Source organism: Danio rerio, chromosome 2 (assembly GCF_049306965.1).
Source record: "Danio rerio strain Tuebingen ecotype United States chromosome 2, GRCz12tu, whole genome shotgun sequence".
NCBI classification, from domain to species: Eukaryota; Metazoa; Chordata; class Actinopteri; order Cypriniformes; family Danionidae; genus Danio; species Danio rerio.
The window spans coordinates 45,615,235-45,635,229 of NC_133177.1; the positions used below are offsets into that span (position 1 = coordinate 45,615,235).

Consider the following 19,995-nt stretch of genomic DNA (forward strand, 5'->3'; position numbering starts at 1 on the left):
TACTGATAAAAATCAATGGAAATAAATGAGCCTGGAAAGGTAAATATAACGTGTGGTTGTGGTGTGGTTTGAGAAAAATACAGATTTTTTTTATTAACTAAATTTAATGATTTGATTAGTACATTCATTAAATACATTTTTAAATACAATTAAATACATTTGACAAATTAGCCTTTTTAATCAAATGTTGACAAATCACTGCTCATGTGTACGGATCAAGTTTTTAGTTTTGTTGACAATATATGCACTTTTACAATACTGTTATGGTGTTTCGATGTCCTTTTTTTCTCCAGTTGACATTGAATGGAAATGTCCAACCTGTTTTCCTTAAAACAAAAGTCCAACCTATTCAAGTGGTGCTCGCTGCAGAGCCATTTGAGGAGAGGTGAGCTCCAAGGAGGGGGAGCTTAAGCTTGAGCTCCACCTTTTTTGCACTTCTTCTACGAGTGATGTCACTTGGGGTAGGGTTAGGGGTGGGGTTGGTGTACGCATTAAAACAGCTTACAGGAGGAGGAGCGACAGCTCATGCTCCCCCTCGCTGGAGCTCGGCTCTCCTCAAATGGCTCTGCAGCCAAATACACATCATCTTCCATTAAATGTGTTGCCCTAGTTTTTGCCAATATATTTTAGGTGTGAATTTTTTTTAACTTTATAATTGTAGTCCCATAGTAGTCATCCTTAATGTGAAGTACTGAATCGAACTGTAATGTTTTGATAACACCACAATGTTTACACTCTGGAGGGTTTTTTCCTTCACTTTCATCAACTGGTCAAGTTTGTCGCTGCTGGCTTGCTTGGTTTGGGACCACATCAATGGATTTGCTCTTCAGTGTTTGGACTTTCAGCAGTGAAAGTTAAACTAAACTGAATGCCAACTCTGAAAACTGGTCTGACACCTTTTTGAATTTACTAGAATTTCTATGTTAAGCTGATTTGAAACAATCTACATTGTAAAAGCGCTATCGAAATAAAGACTAATTGAATTAAAAAATGACACACTTGACCGTTAAAATGTAAAACAAATGCTCATTCTTATGTTGTTGCTAAAATTAACAGCTTTCTTCTTCTGAACCCAAACCGTGTGAAGAATGATCATTTGCCTGTTTTTTTTTTTTTTTTTCATTCAAATGGTTGGAGACCAGGAACCTTGAAATGCCAAACTGACCAAAAAACCTTATAAAAGCATTATAAATGTTGTCCATATGACTATATTCCAAGTCTTCTGAACTCATACTGTACAAGAGCTTTGTGCAAAGAACAGTCCTTCATTGTATGAAAAGGCAAGCTTGGAAATTCTGATTACAGTTTTTCTGTTTGAGATCCATGGAAGAAGAAAAAAACAGACATGAGAAAAAGTAAAAGATGACAGCAATCATTGTGTAATTTTTTTCAGAGTGGAAGATTATTACAAATTCACTTCACTTATCTAGTATTCTAGTATCTAGTATTACAATCTGACTGATATCGGTTCCTGGATTTATTCATATTTAACATTGATCAGCAAACATAATCAAACTTAACCATATCTGTTTGATGTGTAAGAACACAACTTATTGGTTTTTGTGAAAGCTCAAATATGCAAGAACGAGTCTCAATGGTTCTCGCTCGTTAAGCAGTTTCAGTGACCAAATGTTTGCTGATTAAAGTTTATTGTGAATAAAATCCTTGCTCACTTGAATGAAACCATTCAGTTTAGGTGGGTTTTGGATTTATTTATCATTGTTTTGAACTAAGCATACAGTTTTGAGGAAATTACGGCTGCAAAATATATCGCATTAATATTGTAATGTGTAAATCTGCAATAGTCACATTGTCAATACTCAGCTGTCAAATTTGGATTGTAGTTGATCAGCATGACAGTTTAGAACGTGATTTGTGAGGTCATCGCAAAGTTTACATTTACATCAAGTCATTTAGCAGACACTTTTGTACAAAGTGACTTATAAGTGAGTGGGCATTCAGCGATTCAACAAGAATAGGCAATTCACACAAGAAGTGCTAGTTATAGTCAGAGAATTTAGTACTGGAGTGGTTTTTTTAGAGAGAGGTATAGAGAAAGTGATTCTATAGGTAGGGATGCAACGATTAACCGGTTTCACTATTAAGCGTGCTTTAATTCATCACAGTTATTTAACCGTAAAGGCTTCTCGACACCGTGTTTCTGCACAGAACAAAACTGCTGCAACTAAACAAAGTTATACTAGCTGTGCGCTAGTTTAAAGTCCCGAGCTTGTACACCGAGACGAATACCCAAACACACAGGATTAAAGGCTGATTTTAACTTTGGGTGAGGCTATTAAGTTAGAGAACGGCTATATCCTGTCTTTTGTGCTCTCAAGTTCGTTATTTCCAATGGAGGCACCTGGCTTGCATGAGTATATTGACAGTGACGTAATGCGCTTACACTTTCCAGGCGCAGCTACTGTAGTTAAAAAAATGGCACGAGAGCACCGTGAGTCATGTGACAAGAATTGGATTAATTAGCTTCATACTTTGTCGGAATATACACATTTCCACTTCTAAAAAACACGATATGGAAAAAACAATTTTGTAATCTAGTTTATCAAAAGTGCCTTTCAGACAGAGGCTCAGCAGACTTTGACTACATTTGTTCTCTTTAAAAAGGGAAATACTTAGCTAATGTTACTTAGATTTACATTAGACAAATAATACTTTTATTTTTTTTATAGTTTTATTTATTTATTTATTTATTTATTTTACCTATTTTCAAAATGTAAAATTATTACTTGTTTAAATGCCAAAAACTTTTTTCACTTATTATTAAGTCCAAAGAGAAATAGACTATTGTTTGTTTTTATTATTGTTTTGTGCTATATTATTTGGTTACTGATCAGCAATAAATTACACTATAAAATATAAGGAGTTTTCATGTGATTTTCTAAACAAGTAGTGTTTTTAAATAAATGAATGTATAATCGTGATAAGCGTGAAACCGTTATTATTCCTCAGACTATAATCGTGTCGTATATACAATCAAAATCTATAATCGTTGCATCCCTATCTATAGGTGGTCTTGATTTTATTCACCAGGGTTAAGGTGCATTAACCCTAGTGAGATTTTCATTTGGATGTGTTTTTAAGACCTGTGAGTGTGTAAGATTTAAGCAGACTTAATCCATGATGATACAAAGGTACAAATTGTATTTACTTATTCATAAAACAAAGGCTATACACTATACAGTGTTGTTTTATATATTATTATTGAATTTTTGTACCTCAATACTGTTAGATTACAAAGAAAACCATAAAATCCATTTGTATCTATTCAATTGTGTTGTAATTTATACAGATACTCCTCTACAAAATAAATCTGATAGATGTAAAATGATGAATTCATTCAAAATAGAGTTATTCATCTTGAAAAATTACAGCAGGGAAAATAGGTATTGAAGACGTCACCATTTTTCTCAGAAAAGAAATTTCTAAAGGTGCCAATGACAAAGAAATCCATATATGCAATGAAAACAAATCTAATTAGTTTACAAATTAAGTTATGTGTAATAAAATGAAATGACGCATGGAAAAAGTCTTGAACACATGAAGAAAGGGAGGTGTAGAAAGGCAGTGAACGCCCAGACAACAGCTGAAATCTCTCTGTAGTTACTCAGCAAAACCTCTGCTCTTCATCTGTGTAAATTACTATTAGCTGCTTCAGTCCAACATTTACATTATCAGGATGATAAGATGAAACCAGAGTGGACATATTAGCAAGACAATCATCCAAAACACAGCCAAGGACACTCTCAAATGCTTTCAGAGAAAATCAAGCTGTAGAATGGCCCAGCCAATCACCTGACTTGAAATAAAAGAAATTAAAGATCAGATTTAATAGATGAGACCAACAGAACCATCAACATTTTTACAATCTTTTGATTCAATAGATGTGACTTAATTCTCCATATGAGAGGCGTCTTTAAGCTGCCATCACCATTAATATAAAGTATTAAATACATCTCAGTAGTTCAGTACTTTCTCCTTGAGTCATTTCATTGTTATTAAACAACTAATTTTTCAGATATTTTTGTTTTGTTTTATTTTTATGTTTGTTTTGTTTGTTTGTTTTTTTACCAAAATTTGGTTCAATTCTATGTCAATAGCTCCTTTAGAAAAATTATTCCCAGAAAAAAATTAAATGAATTTCCCTGGTGTATAGTCATATCACAATATATAAATCGCAGACAAACTTAATATCGCAATGTCAGATTTTGTCCAATATGAATATCCTCATATTCAAATCAATTCAATTTCAATTCAGCTTTATTTGTATAGCGCTTTTACAATGAAGATTGTGTCAAAGCAGCTTCACATAAATGGTCATAGTAACTGGATCAGGTCAGTGTTTAGTGTTTAAGTTCAGTTTAGTTTAGCTCAGTTTAGTGTGGTTTGAAATGCTGCCTCATAATATGAATAATCATTATAATTTGTTCAAATACCTTTTTCCACACATTAACAAAAGTTTCCGCAATTGGAACATTAAAAGTCTCACTGTTAACCCACAATATCCTGCAGATTCCCATATGTAAACACTGATGACTGTGAGCCAGTATCCTCATGTATACCCTATAATGACACCTGGACACACAGGTAAAACAGGTCATTCTAACACACCCTTATTTACACACAGCCGTCATGTTTGCAGTCATTCCCATAAAGCTGCTCACCAATGGAAAGTTGCTGGAATACAAAAACGGCTATTTGCTGGATCCAAAACAAACCACTGAGACACAGAAATAAGCAACATGTCATACTATTGGTTTAATAAAACCATGACAGACACTTGTCAGTCATCAAAATCAGAGCACATAAATACATGATAATATTCTGCACGAATGCATTAGTGTAAGTATATGTTACTCTCATCAGATGAAAACCCTAATCCTCCTGAATGACTCTTCTGCCCCATAAGCCTTTGTCCGCAGAGCCAATCCAAACACAGCAGAAGAGACCGCGAGCCAATGAGGCGACTGCCTGTGGCAAGAAAGCCAATCGGATGACAGCATGTGTGGAAACTAGGCCAGAAGCCAAAGCAACAGAACAGTGACAACAGATGCCCCAATCCATACGCACAAATAGGATATTGTGCATTCATAAGCTTCTGGTATATTAGATGTCATACATGCTAATTTATACAGACAAATGCTGAATATATGCTCTGAAGTACACAACAAAAAGCACCAAAAATGTTAATGCGCTCTGGGAAATCTCCTAGCCTGGGTCAGGAGTCAATGGGAACGTTCTGAACTCCTGAACTGTTTGTGTTGGAATAAACATCGTGATGGATTATTTAATATCTGATTGAAGTACACAAAATAACCAAGCACTGTCTCATGCGCACAGGGACGGCGGCAGATGTGGCCTAATAAGGGGAATCATCCTTCTCTGGGTCTCTCTGTTAGCAGAAATGATGCAATCTACATGAAACATAAACCACAAAACACAGACACCCTTCAGCACTGACTGGCCATGTGGCAGCAATGTCTTCATGAACGTGGTAAAGTGAAGTGATTATAGTGATATTGTTATTATAGAGGTGCTATTCCTTATTTCTTACAATCAGCTTTGCATTGAACCCATGTTAAAGCAATAACAATGTGTACATTTACATGGACAACAATACTCTGATTTAATAGGACAATACTTTAAGAGTCTACCATGTAAACAGTGATTTTTGATTACCATAATCCGACTAAAGTAATCGATCTTAACAGAAATTGAAATAAGATGTGGCGTATTCCTATTTTGGATGTATTATTGAAGTGCAGTACAGATGTACTGTGTTAAGGCCGATTTATACTTCCACGTTGAGTGATCGGCGTGACCCACGGCGCCTGCCTTCCACGTAGTCGTGCATTTATACTTCTGCATGCTTTTTGTGTTGCTTTGTAATAACACCTCCGAAACGCTAGCTGGCAGTAGCTTTTTATGTTCATCTGTGTCGTGTTTCTTGGGTGTTTTGTTTTTTCTGAATGCTACCTTAATTGAGACCTTAAACTCATTCAGAGGCGGGAACTGACGGACGTGCAACAACATTAATCATAAGGTAAACAAAACAACCATTTCCATCTGGAGCTACTTTACGGGACTCGACACTTGTGAACACTTGCTTTAACTGGTTCGTGTAGCTCCCAAGCTGACCGATCACAGAGTTTGCGATATGTGTCGTTGCGACATGTAGTTACATTTTCGATGTAGCGAGCCAGGAAATTATAACTATGCTAAGAATTCTGGAAGAAATAAACATTATGAAGTGTCTTGATTTTGTCACAGGGGCATGAATGAAAAGTTAGTGAATGAAATACCAGAGGTGGCCTGTTGCTTGAGGATTTGAATCCGGTGTTGTCTGTTTGCATGCATAGTGTGAGAAAATAACTGCAGTTAAACTTGTTGCAAAATTAAAAACTAAATGCTCAAAATCACATATGTTGCCATGACTAACACAAACTGTTGTTGCGTGAAAAGCCGGAGTAAACTAGCGTCGAATCATGGTGACATAAAGACGTTAATCGAGTCATGTGCTATAAAATGTAAAACAGGACATGAAGGGAAAAAAGCAACTCATGTAAACACCTTAATCATATTATTGTCTTAATTAGAATAAGACAAATCATTTGATTACTGATGTCCATGTAAACAGTCACTAGCTACATTTCCATCCATCTATTTTTATCTGCATTTTGGATATGCACATAGACAACAGTTTATGGAAACAGCAAGATGCGCATCAATTTTAAACATGCGTATAAAAAAACATGCGCATAACGGAGTGGGATAAACTTTTTATTCAATAAGAAAAGATGTGTATAAACTGCAATGGAAACACTTTTACCGAACAAATTCCAGTATGCGCATTAAAAAAAGTCATGTGGTTTTGTTATGAGAGATCACTGCGTGTCAGGATTGCCTTCTAAGGGGCACGTTATTTATTAAATATAGAAAAGATTCACGCAGCTTCTCCTACCACAGCAAATTCCGTTTTTACTGTTGATATCTGGCGCCAGTGAATCAGAAGGTGATTACTTTGTTTGCTTTGACTTGTTGGATGGAGACACTGCTTTATTCACACATCCTTCATGCAATAAACCAGTTTTGAGCATAAAGTCATTTGCATTTTTTGATGGAAACATAGCTAATGACGTCAAAACAGAAGAATTTCACATATACAGTATACAATGTTTTCAAAACGATTTGCATTTATACATATCTAAAGAAACTGATGCTGTAATACATATTTAGGCCAGTAGTTGGTGCTGTCTTGATAGTAAATTCTACCTATAGGGAAGTTTGTATAAAGCTGCTTTTCCACTATTTTCCCAATAGCCTAGTGTTTAAATGCGCCGACAAGACCGTACAGATCAGAGTTCAATTCCTGACTCAAAGTCCTTTACCAATTATTCCCCTTTATCTGCTCCCCACCCATTCCAGTCTGAACTCTTCTCTATCCTATCCAATAAAAATACAAAATAACCCTAAAAATCAATTATTAAAAAATGTATTCCAGTTGTATAGCCTTAAACGATGCGGCACAATTACAAACCATACTGAACTCAAAGTTCTAGACACACACTCTATGCGAAATGGCCCCCTATACCCTCATTTATTATTCCCTACAATAGTCCACCAACATAGTCCACCTGAAGGAGTGGATGAAAACAAGTGAATGAGAGCGCTCAGAACAACAAAAGCATGCCGCTTTGTTTGTGCTTTGATTATGGTTGATAAATCTCTCTGATTACACTGATTAGATTTCGAACTTCTAGGTCAGAACCTGTAATATTATTTAACACTAAGCGAACTGTCTATTAGTAATCAAACAGCGTATTTCGATTTTTATCATGAATACAGATATAATTAAATACTAATTTATTTAAAAACTTACACCAATAGGATTATGCCGTGGATGCTATCTTGTGGTTAGACAACAAAATATATTCATTCGGCACATAAATTCTCACAGTGCATTTTGGGTATTTTCTAGCTGTTGAATTGGGATTAGTTGAGGGGTCTTCAGAACACCCCTAGAAAGGGCTGTTCCCTCAAACAGTGCACTGTTTAATGGTATAGAGAAGTGTTTTTGGATACAACCATGGTTAGAAATCGGGTTAGACGTGTGAAGCTGCGTTTCCATCCACCTATTTTTATGCGCATATTGAAATATCACATAAAAAACCTCGATGGAAATGCCAGGATGTTAACAAATTTTGAAAATGTGCATAAAAAACTGTTAGTCGGATAAACAGTGGCGCAGTAGGAAGTGCTGTCGCCTCACAGCAAGAAGGTCGCTGGGTCAAACCTCGGCTCTGTTGGCGTTTCTGTGTTGAGTTTGCATGTTTTCCCTGCCTTCGCATAGGTTTCCTCCGGGTGTTCCGGTTTCCCCCACAGTCCAAAGACATGCGGTACAGGTGAACTGGGTAGGCTAAATTGTCCGTAGTGTATGAGTGTGTGGGCAAATGTGTGTGTGGATGTTTCCCAGAGATGGGTTGCTGCTGGAAGGGCATCCGCTGCATAAAAACTTGCTGGATAAGTTGCCGGTTCATTCCGCTGTAGCGACCCCGGATTAATAAAGGGACTAAGCAGACAAGAAAATGAATGAATTTGGCACCTGTTTATTAGGACGTTTTATTTGATATATTCCAGTTTTGTACATACATTCAATTTGCATCTTTGGATGAAAACATGGCTATAGTTTACATCACACTTGCATTACCAAGACCAATGACTGACGCATTTGTTTTAGGTTTCAGAGAGCTTCATTATCAGCTCCACAGAGGAAAATTTTTGACTGTCCCGAATCTGCATGGAATGTAACAGTTAAGGAAAGCGAATTATTCAGTAGCCATGGGACGATAACAGTGTGCAAGGTATACTGCGACTTGGAAAACTCAAGGTTTTAAAATCATCAAAATTTTCTGCTATACCGTTCCTAAGGTACGAGTAAGATTTTTTGATTTCCATTTTTTTGTTTTTTTAGGACAACAGTATCTCCAGCAGAAAAGATATCCAAATATGCTGTTTTAAATCAGTGTTTTTGAAAATAGCGAAGGCAGCAGAAGTCAATAATTCATTTAAATATTTAGCCTGACATGTTTATGGTTCCAAAATACTTTAAACATTTCCCAAAATAAAATATATTGTGTACAAAGGGGAAAATGTTTTGGTTTTTACCCAGACATTTAAAAAGAATATATGTTAGAGCAGCAATCAAAACACCATGAAATACCGATATTTATATCCAAGGTTATCATACTGTCAGAATCTTATACCGGCCCATGCATGCCTACTATTCAGCCTAATAAATAAACACTTTGCTGAAACAAAACTCTTGAGCAGCACCATCACCATGTACTCTGTTATTGTTGTGTTTATTTAAAACTGACACATACTGCACATGTCCACAGACCTTACACTTAGTACGTGCATGACAACAACATTTTCAAAGATTCCTGTTTTGGGTGTTTGCATGGAAATGATAATGGCAATGTTTTCAAACTGTTGCACTTTGAAACCAGTTCTCAAAATTAAGCATTTTCAGTCCCCAAAACGTCACATAAAATCTGTGTAAACGGCTCCTTATTGACTATGTGGAATATTCATTCATTCATTACATCTGGAGTCGGCACAGTAAAATAAACCGCCAACTTATCCAGCATGTTTTACAAAGCAGGCGCCCTTTCAGCTGTAACCCATCTCTGGGAAACACCTATACACTCCCATTCACACACATACACTGTGTACAATTTAGCTTACCAAATTCACCTAGTGCATGTCTTTGGAAACTCTTTGTCTTTGAGGGGGAAACCGTGAGCACGTGGAGGAAACCCACGCGAACATTGGGAGAACATGCAAACTCCACACAGATATACCAACTGATACAGCCAAGGCTCGAACCAGCGACCTTCTTGCTGTGAGGCTACCGACCGCGCCACCCCTATGTGGAATATTTGTAGCATATTTGTAAAAAAATTATAATAATTTTAATCTCATTTCATTTGTCATATTTGGTGCAGGAATTACAAAATGCATATCTTCTTGATGATGGCCAAGTGGAGCCAATTTTTTTTCACTGTGGCAATATTTTTAACTGGGGTCCACAAACTCTCTCACACGATTTTAAATAAAATGCATTAGTAGAAACAGATAAATTAAAATTGTTATTAAATTAAAATTATTTTATATTATAGCAGAATATTGGTTAAAAAAAAAACATACTATATACTGTTCACTGGTCATTTTGTGCATTTTAGACCGCAACCAGTGATTTACGAACACAAAACCTCAATTCAATGTTATGCAAAATTAAACATTTTGAATAAAAAAAAGGTTAAAAGGTAAAAGAGCTGTAAAATATTAATATAGAAAGTTTCCTCATATTAATGCAGCATACATGGGCCCTGTTATCATGGATATTTTAGAGAGCTTTTCAAAGCAGTTTAATATATTCATTTATTCATTCATTTTCGGCTTAGTCCCTTTATTCATCTCCGATCGCCACAGCGGAATGAACCGCCAACTTATCCAGCATATGTTTTACGAAACGGATACCCTTTCAGCTGCAACCCTTTACTGGGAAACATCCATATACATAGTGAGAACATGCAAACTCCACACAGAAATGCCAACTGACCCACCCGGGGTTCGAACCAGCAAACTTCTTGCTGTGAGGCGACTGTGCTACCCACTGCGCCACAGTGCTGCCCCAGTTTTATATAATTTTTATGATATTTTGTGCTGCTTTGCTTTGAAATGTTATGCTTTAATATGTTTATATTTACTATATAACTGTATCTATTAGTCCTACAGAAATAAATACCAATACCAATTAAGTTATTTTTCATTGTTTATATTGAACTTAACAGCTAAATTGTTACAATAAAATACTCTGGGCATATTATTTCTATATTTCGTGCTGTATTCATTCATTCATTTTCTTTCCGGCTTAGTCCCTTTATTCATAAGGGGTCGCCACAGCGTAATGAACCGCCAACTTATCCAGCATATATTTTACGCAGCGGATGCCCTTCCAGCTGCAACCCATGACTGGGAAACATCCATACATACTCATTTACATACATACACTACGGACAGTTTTAGCTTACCCAATTCAAGTATAGCGCAGGTTTTTGTACTTGTGGGGTAAACTGTAGCAATATGTGCTTTAGTTAGGCGAAAAATAAAACAAAGAATTTTAAAAGCCATCTTTTTAAAACTATGGTTAATAAGTCTCACACTCTGGAAATCCCTTTTTTTACGATAGCCATCAAATGTGGTTTTCAAACCTTTTCATTTTCAAGGACCCTCAAATGCATGCGAAGATCTGGACCCCTTCCTAAAAACCATGTTTACAGCTAAACTGTTCATGAAGATATACAGCTCCAATGTTCAGCTTAAAACCTTTACAGTTTTGGAAGGGCTTCAGAAGTTCTCGTATATGAGATTCCTGGGAAATTAAAAAGTTTGGAAACCCTGGTCGAGACTGGCCAATGTGGTCGTAAAAACACATGCAGCGGCCCCTACTTTATGACCAGAATCAATTCATATTAAGCTGCTTGCTTGTTTATTTAATATTCATGTCAACTGTGACTAGAAAACAACCATCATGCCACATGGGTCTGTCATATAACATTAGTTAGCTTGAGAGGAGCAAAACTTTACGACTAAACGTATTACTTGGAAAATACACAACAAACACGAGAGCCAGAGAAATATGCCAACGCTTTACATCAAATACCCGCTTCACTTACACTGATTTACGTGCCCTATATATTCACAAAGGCGGTGGCCGTGTTATGAACAGTTCACTGGAATGGAGAATGGAAACATAATATGAGAGAGAGAGGGCGAGAGAGAGCGAGAGCGAAAGAGAGAGAGAGAGGGAGAGAGAGACTTTAAATTCCCAAAGACACATCACCCTTCGTTCACCCCAAAAGCCACGTATTTAAAAATGTGTAACAATGTCTCATAACACACATTCCTGTCCTCATCCAAGGTCACCGCTCTGTCCGGTTCTACAAACGTCAACACACGCGCACACTTAAATCTGATACATGAATCGAGCGCGCTGACCCGTTCATCTCTCCGTCTGTCGTGCACTTTCTCCGGGCAAACGGGCAGCTACTCACCCTCCGACAGCTCCAGCTCGAGCTCCGCCAGCCGCGCGCGCACCTCCAACGGCAGCGGTAACGAATCACGGTCTGCCATTGCGACTCCAACACATCCGAGCCTCGGCGCGTCTCCGTTTCTCCCGAGCACACGGTGTCAAACGTGTGTTTCACGGTGCAAAAATAGACCTCATGAGTGTGAGCGGGGACAGGCAGCGAGCAGTCGCGTTACTGCAGACGCGTCATCACCGGTCGGGGTTTAGTCGGTTTACGGTTTCTCCTTCAGATCTTGGATTGTAGTGGTGCACAGGAGCGAAGCTGCCCGTGTATCCACTGCGGTGCCACCGTCACCGTGCCCGCTGCTGCTGCTGCTGCCGTCGCGCTCACGTGACCTCGGTGCTCGTTCAAACGCAGATAGAGCTACAGTGCGCGCGCGCGCCCGCCCGCTCTAACGGAAAACGGCAGCTGTGTGAAAATATACAAAGCTACAGCGCCGTCATACATCAACCGGGTGATAGCAGACCCTCTAAATAATTATACGTAAATAATATAAGAATATTCTAATTTAAGGAGACTATGCGGTGAAAGTGAATAAAATGCATTAGAAATTAAAAATGTGTGTGTGTGTGTATAGGCCTATATATATATATATATATATATATATATATATATATATATATATATATATATATATATATATATATATATATATATATATCCTCGGTGTGTATATTTTCTTTTTTATCTAAACAAAACGAATTATTTGGTTATTGTGTTAATATTTGTAAATGTATTATTATTATTAAGACTAATATGCTAAAATATTCCTTGTCAAGTTTTTTGAAGTATTTTATTACATAAATGAAGAACATTGAGATGATGATGCCTCCTGCTGGTGCACGCAGTTATGACAGCAGAAGTCAAATCAAGGACGGTTCATAACCAAAATCCATCTTTAAAGGCCTATCAACTTGAAAAATATTGATGAAGACGAAGTGTCTCAATTATTTATGCGTTGATCTATAAACTCATTTTATTGCAAAGATGGTCATACATATTCATCCAGATTGAGGGTTGTTTCCCACCTTTTTTGAGTCCATACACTCTGATAAAATCTGGCTTATTGTAACACAAATTTGGGTTAAATATGGACAAACCCAAACCCAAAGAGTTAATTTGTTTAAATTTAATTTAATTACTTTTTGACCCAATAGTTGGGCTTGTCTATACTTGACCCAATGCAATGACAAATGTTTGGTATGTTTGTGCATTTTAATTGGGTTTTTAGTTCATTGTTCTATGTTTGGCTGTTGTGTCTTGCCTTGTGTGTGCTAGCTTAGTTAGCAAACAAAGCAAGTAACTTTTAATTAACTGTTTTTTTCATGTATGCTCTATTAACAAACTTTAGCTAGTACAAAATGCAGCTGCCAGAGTTCTTACCAGGTCTAGAAAATATTATTTTATCACCCCAATTGTATCCTCCTTACTGGCTGCCTGTTAAGTTTTGTATTAATTTTAAAATATTACTTTTTACCTATAAAGCTCTAAATAATCTAGCTCCCGTTTATCTAACCAACCTTCTGTCTTGCTACAATTCAACCCGCTCTTTAAGATATCAAAACTCAGGGATTTTGGTAGGACCTAGAAGTCAAGTAAAGGAGGTTGAGACTTCTCATTTATGGCTCCTAATCTCTGGAATAGCCTACCTGATAATGTCCGAGGCTCAGACACACTCTCACAGTTCAAAATAGATTAAAGACCTATCTTTTTAGGAAAGCGTACACTCAATGCATCACACAGCGGTATGATGCATGAATGTGCTCCACACATCTTGTTTAAATACACTTTGAACAGCAGCTATGCTAATTATTCTCTTTATTCTCTATTTCCACTTGGGGATACTCGTCCCGAGGCCCTCAGAGATGCAGTGCCACTGAAGCGATTCAAGATCTGTGAAGAGATGATCCCAAGGTTTCCACAATCCCGGACCAGGGCGTATAGCAGCTGCTGTGTTGGTCATGGAGGAGTAGAGAGCGTTCATCTGATTTCTGTGAAACTCCAGGGACAAACGAGTCTTTGCTGAGGTCCAACATTCTCCAGCCTCCGGCACCTAGACTGCAGCTCTGCACAATATGAGAAATGCCCTATAGGAGAAATGGTCGTGCCTAACTGAGCCTATAGTTTCTCTCGAGGTTTTTTTCCTTCACTTTCGCCAATTGGTGAGTTTTTTCCTCGCCGCTGTTGCCACTGGCTTGCATAGTTCGGGACTTGTGGAGCTGCGCATCGATGGATTGCTCTTCATTGTTTAGACTTTCAGCAGTGAACATTAAACCACACTGACCTGAACTAAACTGAACTGAACTGAACTTAAACTCTGAAAACTGAACGGATACTGTTTTAATTCACTGTAATCTTATGTGACGCTGCTTTGACACAACCTACATTAAGAGTGCTATACAAATAAAGATTAATTGAACTGAATAAATAGTCATTACCTGAAAACCTTGAAAACTTTTTTCCACCTTTTCCAGATCCATGGATAGCAATTATTACACATTAAAAACGAGTCACTTCATTTGGCGAAGAGAAACACTAAACAAGACACTTTTAAGTAAACATTTTATACTGGTTTTGAAGTGAATTTGCATACTGTACGTGTTCTTTTGCTTTGTAATGTTATTCTAAAAATAAACATCTATTTAAAACACAGCTGATTTCTTTCCTTTAAGGCATACAGCAGATTAAGACAGTCTAATAAATAGTCGCTTTAGCCCATAAAAAAATATCCAGGCAGGAGTTGATTTATTACTTGTGGTTAGCAAGTCATGCACTTGGCCTACCTAATGCCCTTGTAAGAAAACACACAACATAAAAACCAACAGCCGAGAACCAGACAGTAAAAACCACCTTAAAGACACCATAAAACAGAGCGCACATATGTGCAGAGTTCAGAGGAGAGCTAAAATTAAACCTCTGAGAGCTTGTTTGATCACTCTTCATTTATTTTGGTACAGATGCTACAGTTTTTAAGAGGAATATTGAAAGCACAACAGAGCCGACCAGTTAATATGAGACACTATACGCAGTGTATTTTCTCAATTATGTAGTGATGAAAAGAGAAATCAAAGTATTAATTCTGTAAAACTTGGAAAAAGAATTTTGAAGCAGACTTTCAAACAGATCTCGCCACCTATTTACTCCCATAGTATTTATTTTTTAATAAATAACTATGTCAGTTAATGAGTGGCAAGATCTATTTGATTATAACTTTCTTCCTGTCTTTGAACATGCTCAAAACAGAGAAGATGATAGTGGACTTCAGGAGAAACCACCCTGCTTTCCCCCACTGAGCATCATGGACAGCATTGTGGGACACTTACATTGACTCCATTGTCAAAAAAAAACCCGACAAAGGTTGTACTTCCTTCGTCAGCTGAGGAAGTTCAACCTTCCAAAGGTGCAGTTGAAACAATTCTACAATTCCATCATTGAATCAGTTCACTGCACGTCAATAGCTGTCTGGTTTAGCTCAGCTACCAAATTGGACTTTTGAAGACTACTTCAAATAGTTCTGACCACTGAGCGATTCATTGGTACAACCCTCCCTACTCTCCAAGAACTGTACTTATTCAGAGCGAGTAGAAGGGCTGCCAAAATCTCTCTGGATCCCTCACACCCAGCACACTGCCTCTTTGAACTTTTACCTTCTGGTCGACGCTACAGAGCACTGTGCACAAGATCAGCCCTACACAGAAACGGTTTCTTCCCTCAGGCATCCATCTCATGAACACTTGATGATAATAATTATGAAAAAAACATTACTACTTGCTATATACTTTTTATACACATATACACCTATTAAACAACACACATGCCAATTTGCCCATGACAGCTGCACATAAAACGTTTATTTTGAATTATGTAAACAAAGAAAAAACATGCCATAGTAGACGATCAACATATCCTCCTGAGACCCCGCACATTGACTTGTGTCCTCTGTAGTGAACATTGCGTTTTCATGAATTTTCTTTGAATTTTTTGAACTACTCTGTCAAGTCCTGTTGTACTATTCAGAGGACATCCTGACCTTTCTAGTCATTTCATTTGATTGGCTGACATGCTAGGAACCACTTTTTACACTGCATCCAAAATGGCCCCGACATACAAAAAAGCACAATTTATGACAAGGAGAGAGGCATGTAAAATTAAGCTTTTTAAATGTTTTTTACTCTTATTATTATTATTACATATATATTTGATAATTAAAGTGTCAGGAACAAAACATTTAGCTTTCAAAGCTGTTAGCTTGTTTGTGTTTCAAAATACCATTCTTTATTAAATGTCCTTTATAGTGGACACCAGTACCATCTTAATGTAATTAATGACTGCATTTTGTAGGGGGCAGAACTGAAGCAGTGAGGATTCTTTATAAGATAATTAAGGGAGACTCTGATTTAGAGTCTGACTATAAGATAATTCGAGAATTAGAGACAATTAGAGAATGACAATCAGTTTTAAATCACTTTTATGTTAAATTTAAACTTGTTCGGCTCTTTTTCAGACTAAACTGTTTCAGGAATTTCAATACAAAAGCAAAAAAAAAAAGGCTTTTGTTTTGTTTTAGTTACATTAATATTGGACTAATATCCTTTTACAGCCATATCCTACAGTTTTGTTGTCTGAGTGGCGACTGTGGTCCACTACAGTGGACATGCTGCAAAATTAAAAATAAAAACAAATTGTAAAAACTCTAAATTGTAGATTTTTTTTAACCCAAAGGATGTAAGAAATCACAGAAAAAGAGAGAAAAAAAAAATTTTTTTGGGTCTCGGTGGGATATAGCAGTATGCATAGTTTTACATGTAATAAGCAATATACAGGTTGTTAAATAATAATATTAATAATAATGCCAACAACAACAATAGTGACAATAAAAAGCAAAAATTGAAGACTTAATGACAAAGACATACTAAAACAATTAAAAAATAATAAATAAGTAAATAAATATATATGCACATACTGTATACAAATACACACATATAAAACACATTTTCAAACCAAAAACGCAATAAACCAACTCTGTATTTAAGGTTAAGAAAGGGTAAAATTAAGCCACTAAAAAAAATAAATAAATAAAAGAAAAGTAATAGACAAATAGATTAAGATATTCAGTTACTAGAAGCCCAAAGAGGAAACCTTAAATTACTATAAAGAAAAAAAAAAACATATCAAAATAATAAAGAGGGGGAAAATGTAATTAATTAATAAAAAATTATAATAATTAGGGAGCCTGGAACCATAAGTTTTTGCTTGTTGATGTCTCCTTGATTCAAATTAGTAAGCCTTTAGGTTTTTCAGAGTTTGGGCCCAAAGTCTGATGTTGTCCTCTCGTCCACCATGGATGGGAGCAGTTGACATTTTTATATACACAATATCAAGAAAAGTTTGAATCCAATGATGTTGATTTTAAGATTGTGGGGGCTTCACTCTTGTTGCAACTATTTTCTTGGCTGCAGTGAAGCTAGCTAAAAACACTCACTTCTGAATTTTGTTAAGCCATTTATCAGAAAAATAGTTTAAAATGAAAATAGAGGGGGCGAGAGGGACTGAAATGTTTAGTATTGAAGACAAATTTTGCTTAACCATATTCCAAAAATAACCAAGCCCTGACAGTCCCAAATCATGTGAAAGAACGTACCAGTTTCTCCTGTATGACAGAGTGTGCATCTAGGATCAGGTTTAAGCTTCATGCTATAAAGTTTATGAGGAGTAATGCAAGTCCTGTGGATGATGTTTAAATGAATCTGTTGATGATTTGGATTCCTGGATAAAAGCATTACCATTGCCCAAACTTCGTCCCAATCAAAGCTGCGAGAAAGTTCTGAAATACCTGCTCGCTTAAAGAAGATTCTAATGACAGAAGGAGGTACATTTTATGTATAAAAAAGTATGTTTATAGTTTAGAAACCAAACGCTGTGTTCCTCAAGAGTCATGTAATGCGGTATATGCGGAAGGACTTTTAATTTGTCAGTAACCTGGGTTAATCGCTTCCGGTGAACTGTATGTAATTAAAAAATTTGTGCATTTAAGGTCTGTTTTCTTTAAAAATCAGTGATCTACATTGGCTGAGAGATATCCGATATATAGTGCATCTCAGATTGTACAAGAAGCACTGCATTAAATTACATTTTCCCCTGCCATGTCTTTAAAATATGAACATTTATTTTGAACAATTATTTTACCCCACTATATTCAATGGAGCTTCTGCGCTAGCCTGCTGTAAACGGCTTTTCGTCTTGTTTTACACTTGAGCAACTAAATGATAGTCAAAGTCTATTTAACTGATTGTATTTTAATTACATTACAAAATCGATGCTGTAAAAGGAACCGTATAAAATGGAAAAAAGTCACTAATCGTTCACCGGAAGTTTATCAGTATGGGAAGAAACACTAGCTCCACATATTCCCAGTAGTTTCAACTAGGGGTGCTCAATAAGAGAACTCATCCACGGGACCCCACAGGCTTTCATGGCTGCCCTCAGCTTTAAGTAAAAGAAAAAGGAGGAGCTTTGCAGATTAAAGTTAACAGAAAGTTTGTCGAAGGTATATAGAGGCCCTTTTCACCCATTAAATTACCCAATAGGGGAATACTTTTGTCATACCATTGTCGACACTCCCCACACTTAATTGGATGTTTATCAATTAATAAACCGTAGTTATTAAAAATAGGAGAACAAGGATTCCAGTTTGAATGAATATACAGACCTTTTCTGCTGCTTTACAGTTTACACTCATTTTTAGGTATATTACCCTGCACATATAGCGCAGTATATATATACACCTGCACATACACTTGTCAATTTGTATATTTGCATTTACCACTTACTTCTATTTTTAAAATATATTCATTATTGTTTTTTTTTTTTGTCTCTAATTCTCTAATTAGAAGCTCTGTCTCGAAAACAAATTTCTCGGATGTGTGAACATACCTGGCAATAAAGCTTCTTCTGATTCTTCCAAGTATCTTCTATTGAGTTCAGCAGAAGAAAAAATATATACAGTCAACTTGAAGAACGGCAGAATTTTCATTGGGTGAACTATCCCTTTAAGTACAACTAAAAATTGCACACAACATATTTAAGTATTAACTATATAACACGTAAACGCTTACGCGTAGTGGTTCGACCAATCACGGGGAACTCATTTACATATCTCCACCTCTAAAGTTGTATTGTGAAGAGTTTACTGTTTTAGACAGAATTATGCAATTTAATACGAAAACACCGCAAATACTTCATACTAAACGTCAACGTGTTTTTAGTATTTCAACAACTTTGTCAGGTGATTTTTTTTTCTCTAACCACAATCGAGTAGTATTTCCCTTTATGGAGGGTACATAATGCGCCCGCTATTGCCCTTGAGCACGCAGTGGTAGGAAGTTCACTGTAGAGGTTACAAACTGAGTGTTCATCACTATTCATTCACCTCGGGGAAGGTCTGAGACGTGAGCCAATCGCTGCTCTAGCAGGGCATCATCTGAATGATGAGCGAGTGCACAGACACGTGGGTCACTCTGTGGTGTTTCGCACGAGACGTTGATTTGCAAAATAGCTAATCAATCGATGCGATCCCAGTTGACTTGGAAACACTCGCGGCTGGCGGATTGAGTTTGATGTGTGAACCAGCGCTACGGGCTGGAACCCAATTCAGACTACTCTCCTACCACTTTTGTGTGGAGCTTATAAAATGACAAAACAATCTGATTTATTTACTTTTATTCATTTTCATTTGGCCTATTAATCAGGAATCATCAACTCATTCAGCATATGTTTTACACAGCGGATGTCCTTCCAGCTGCAACCCATCACTGGGAAACAC

The 19,995-nt window shown here is 36.7% G+C and overlaps 1 protein-coding gene across 2 annotated transcripts in view; it reads right to left on the reverse strand.

The window, feature by feature from the left end:
- The window catches only part of dip2cb (disco-interacting protein 2 homolog Cb), an 84,709-nt gene extending 72,200 nt beyond the window's left edge, over positions 1 to 12,509 (reverse strand). For both annotated transcript variants that reach the window (XM_693409.11, XM_005171400.6), the window contains exon 1: positions 12,138 to 12,509. In XM_693409.11, the coding sequence (XP_698501.7) occupies positions 12,138 to 12,216 (79 nt within the window). In that variant the 5' untranslated portion in view covers positions 12,217 to 12,509. The remainder of the gene's footprint in view (positions 1 to 12,137) is intronic.
- Between the last annotated feature and the right edge of the window lie 7,486 nt (positions 12,510 to 19,995).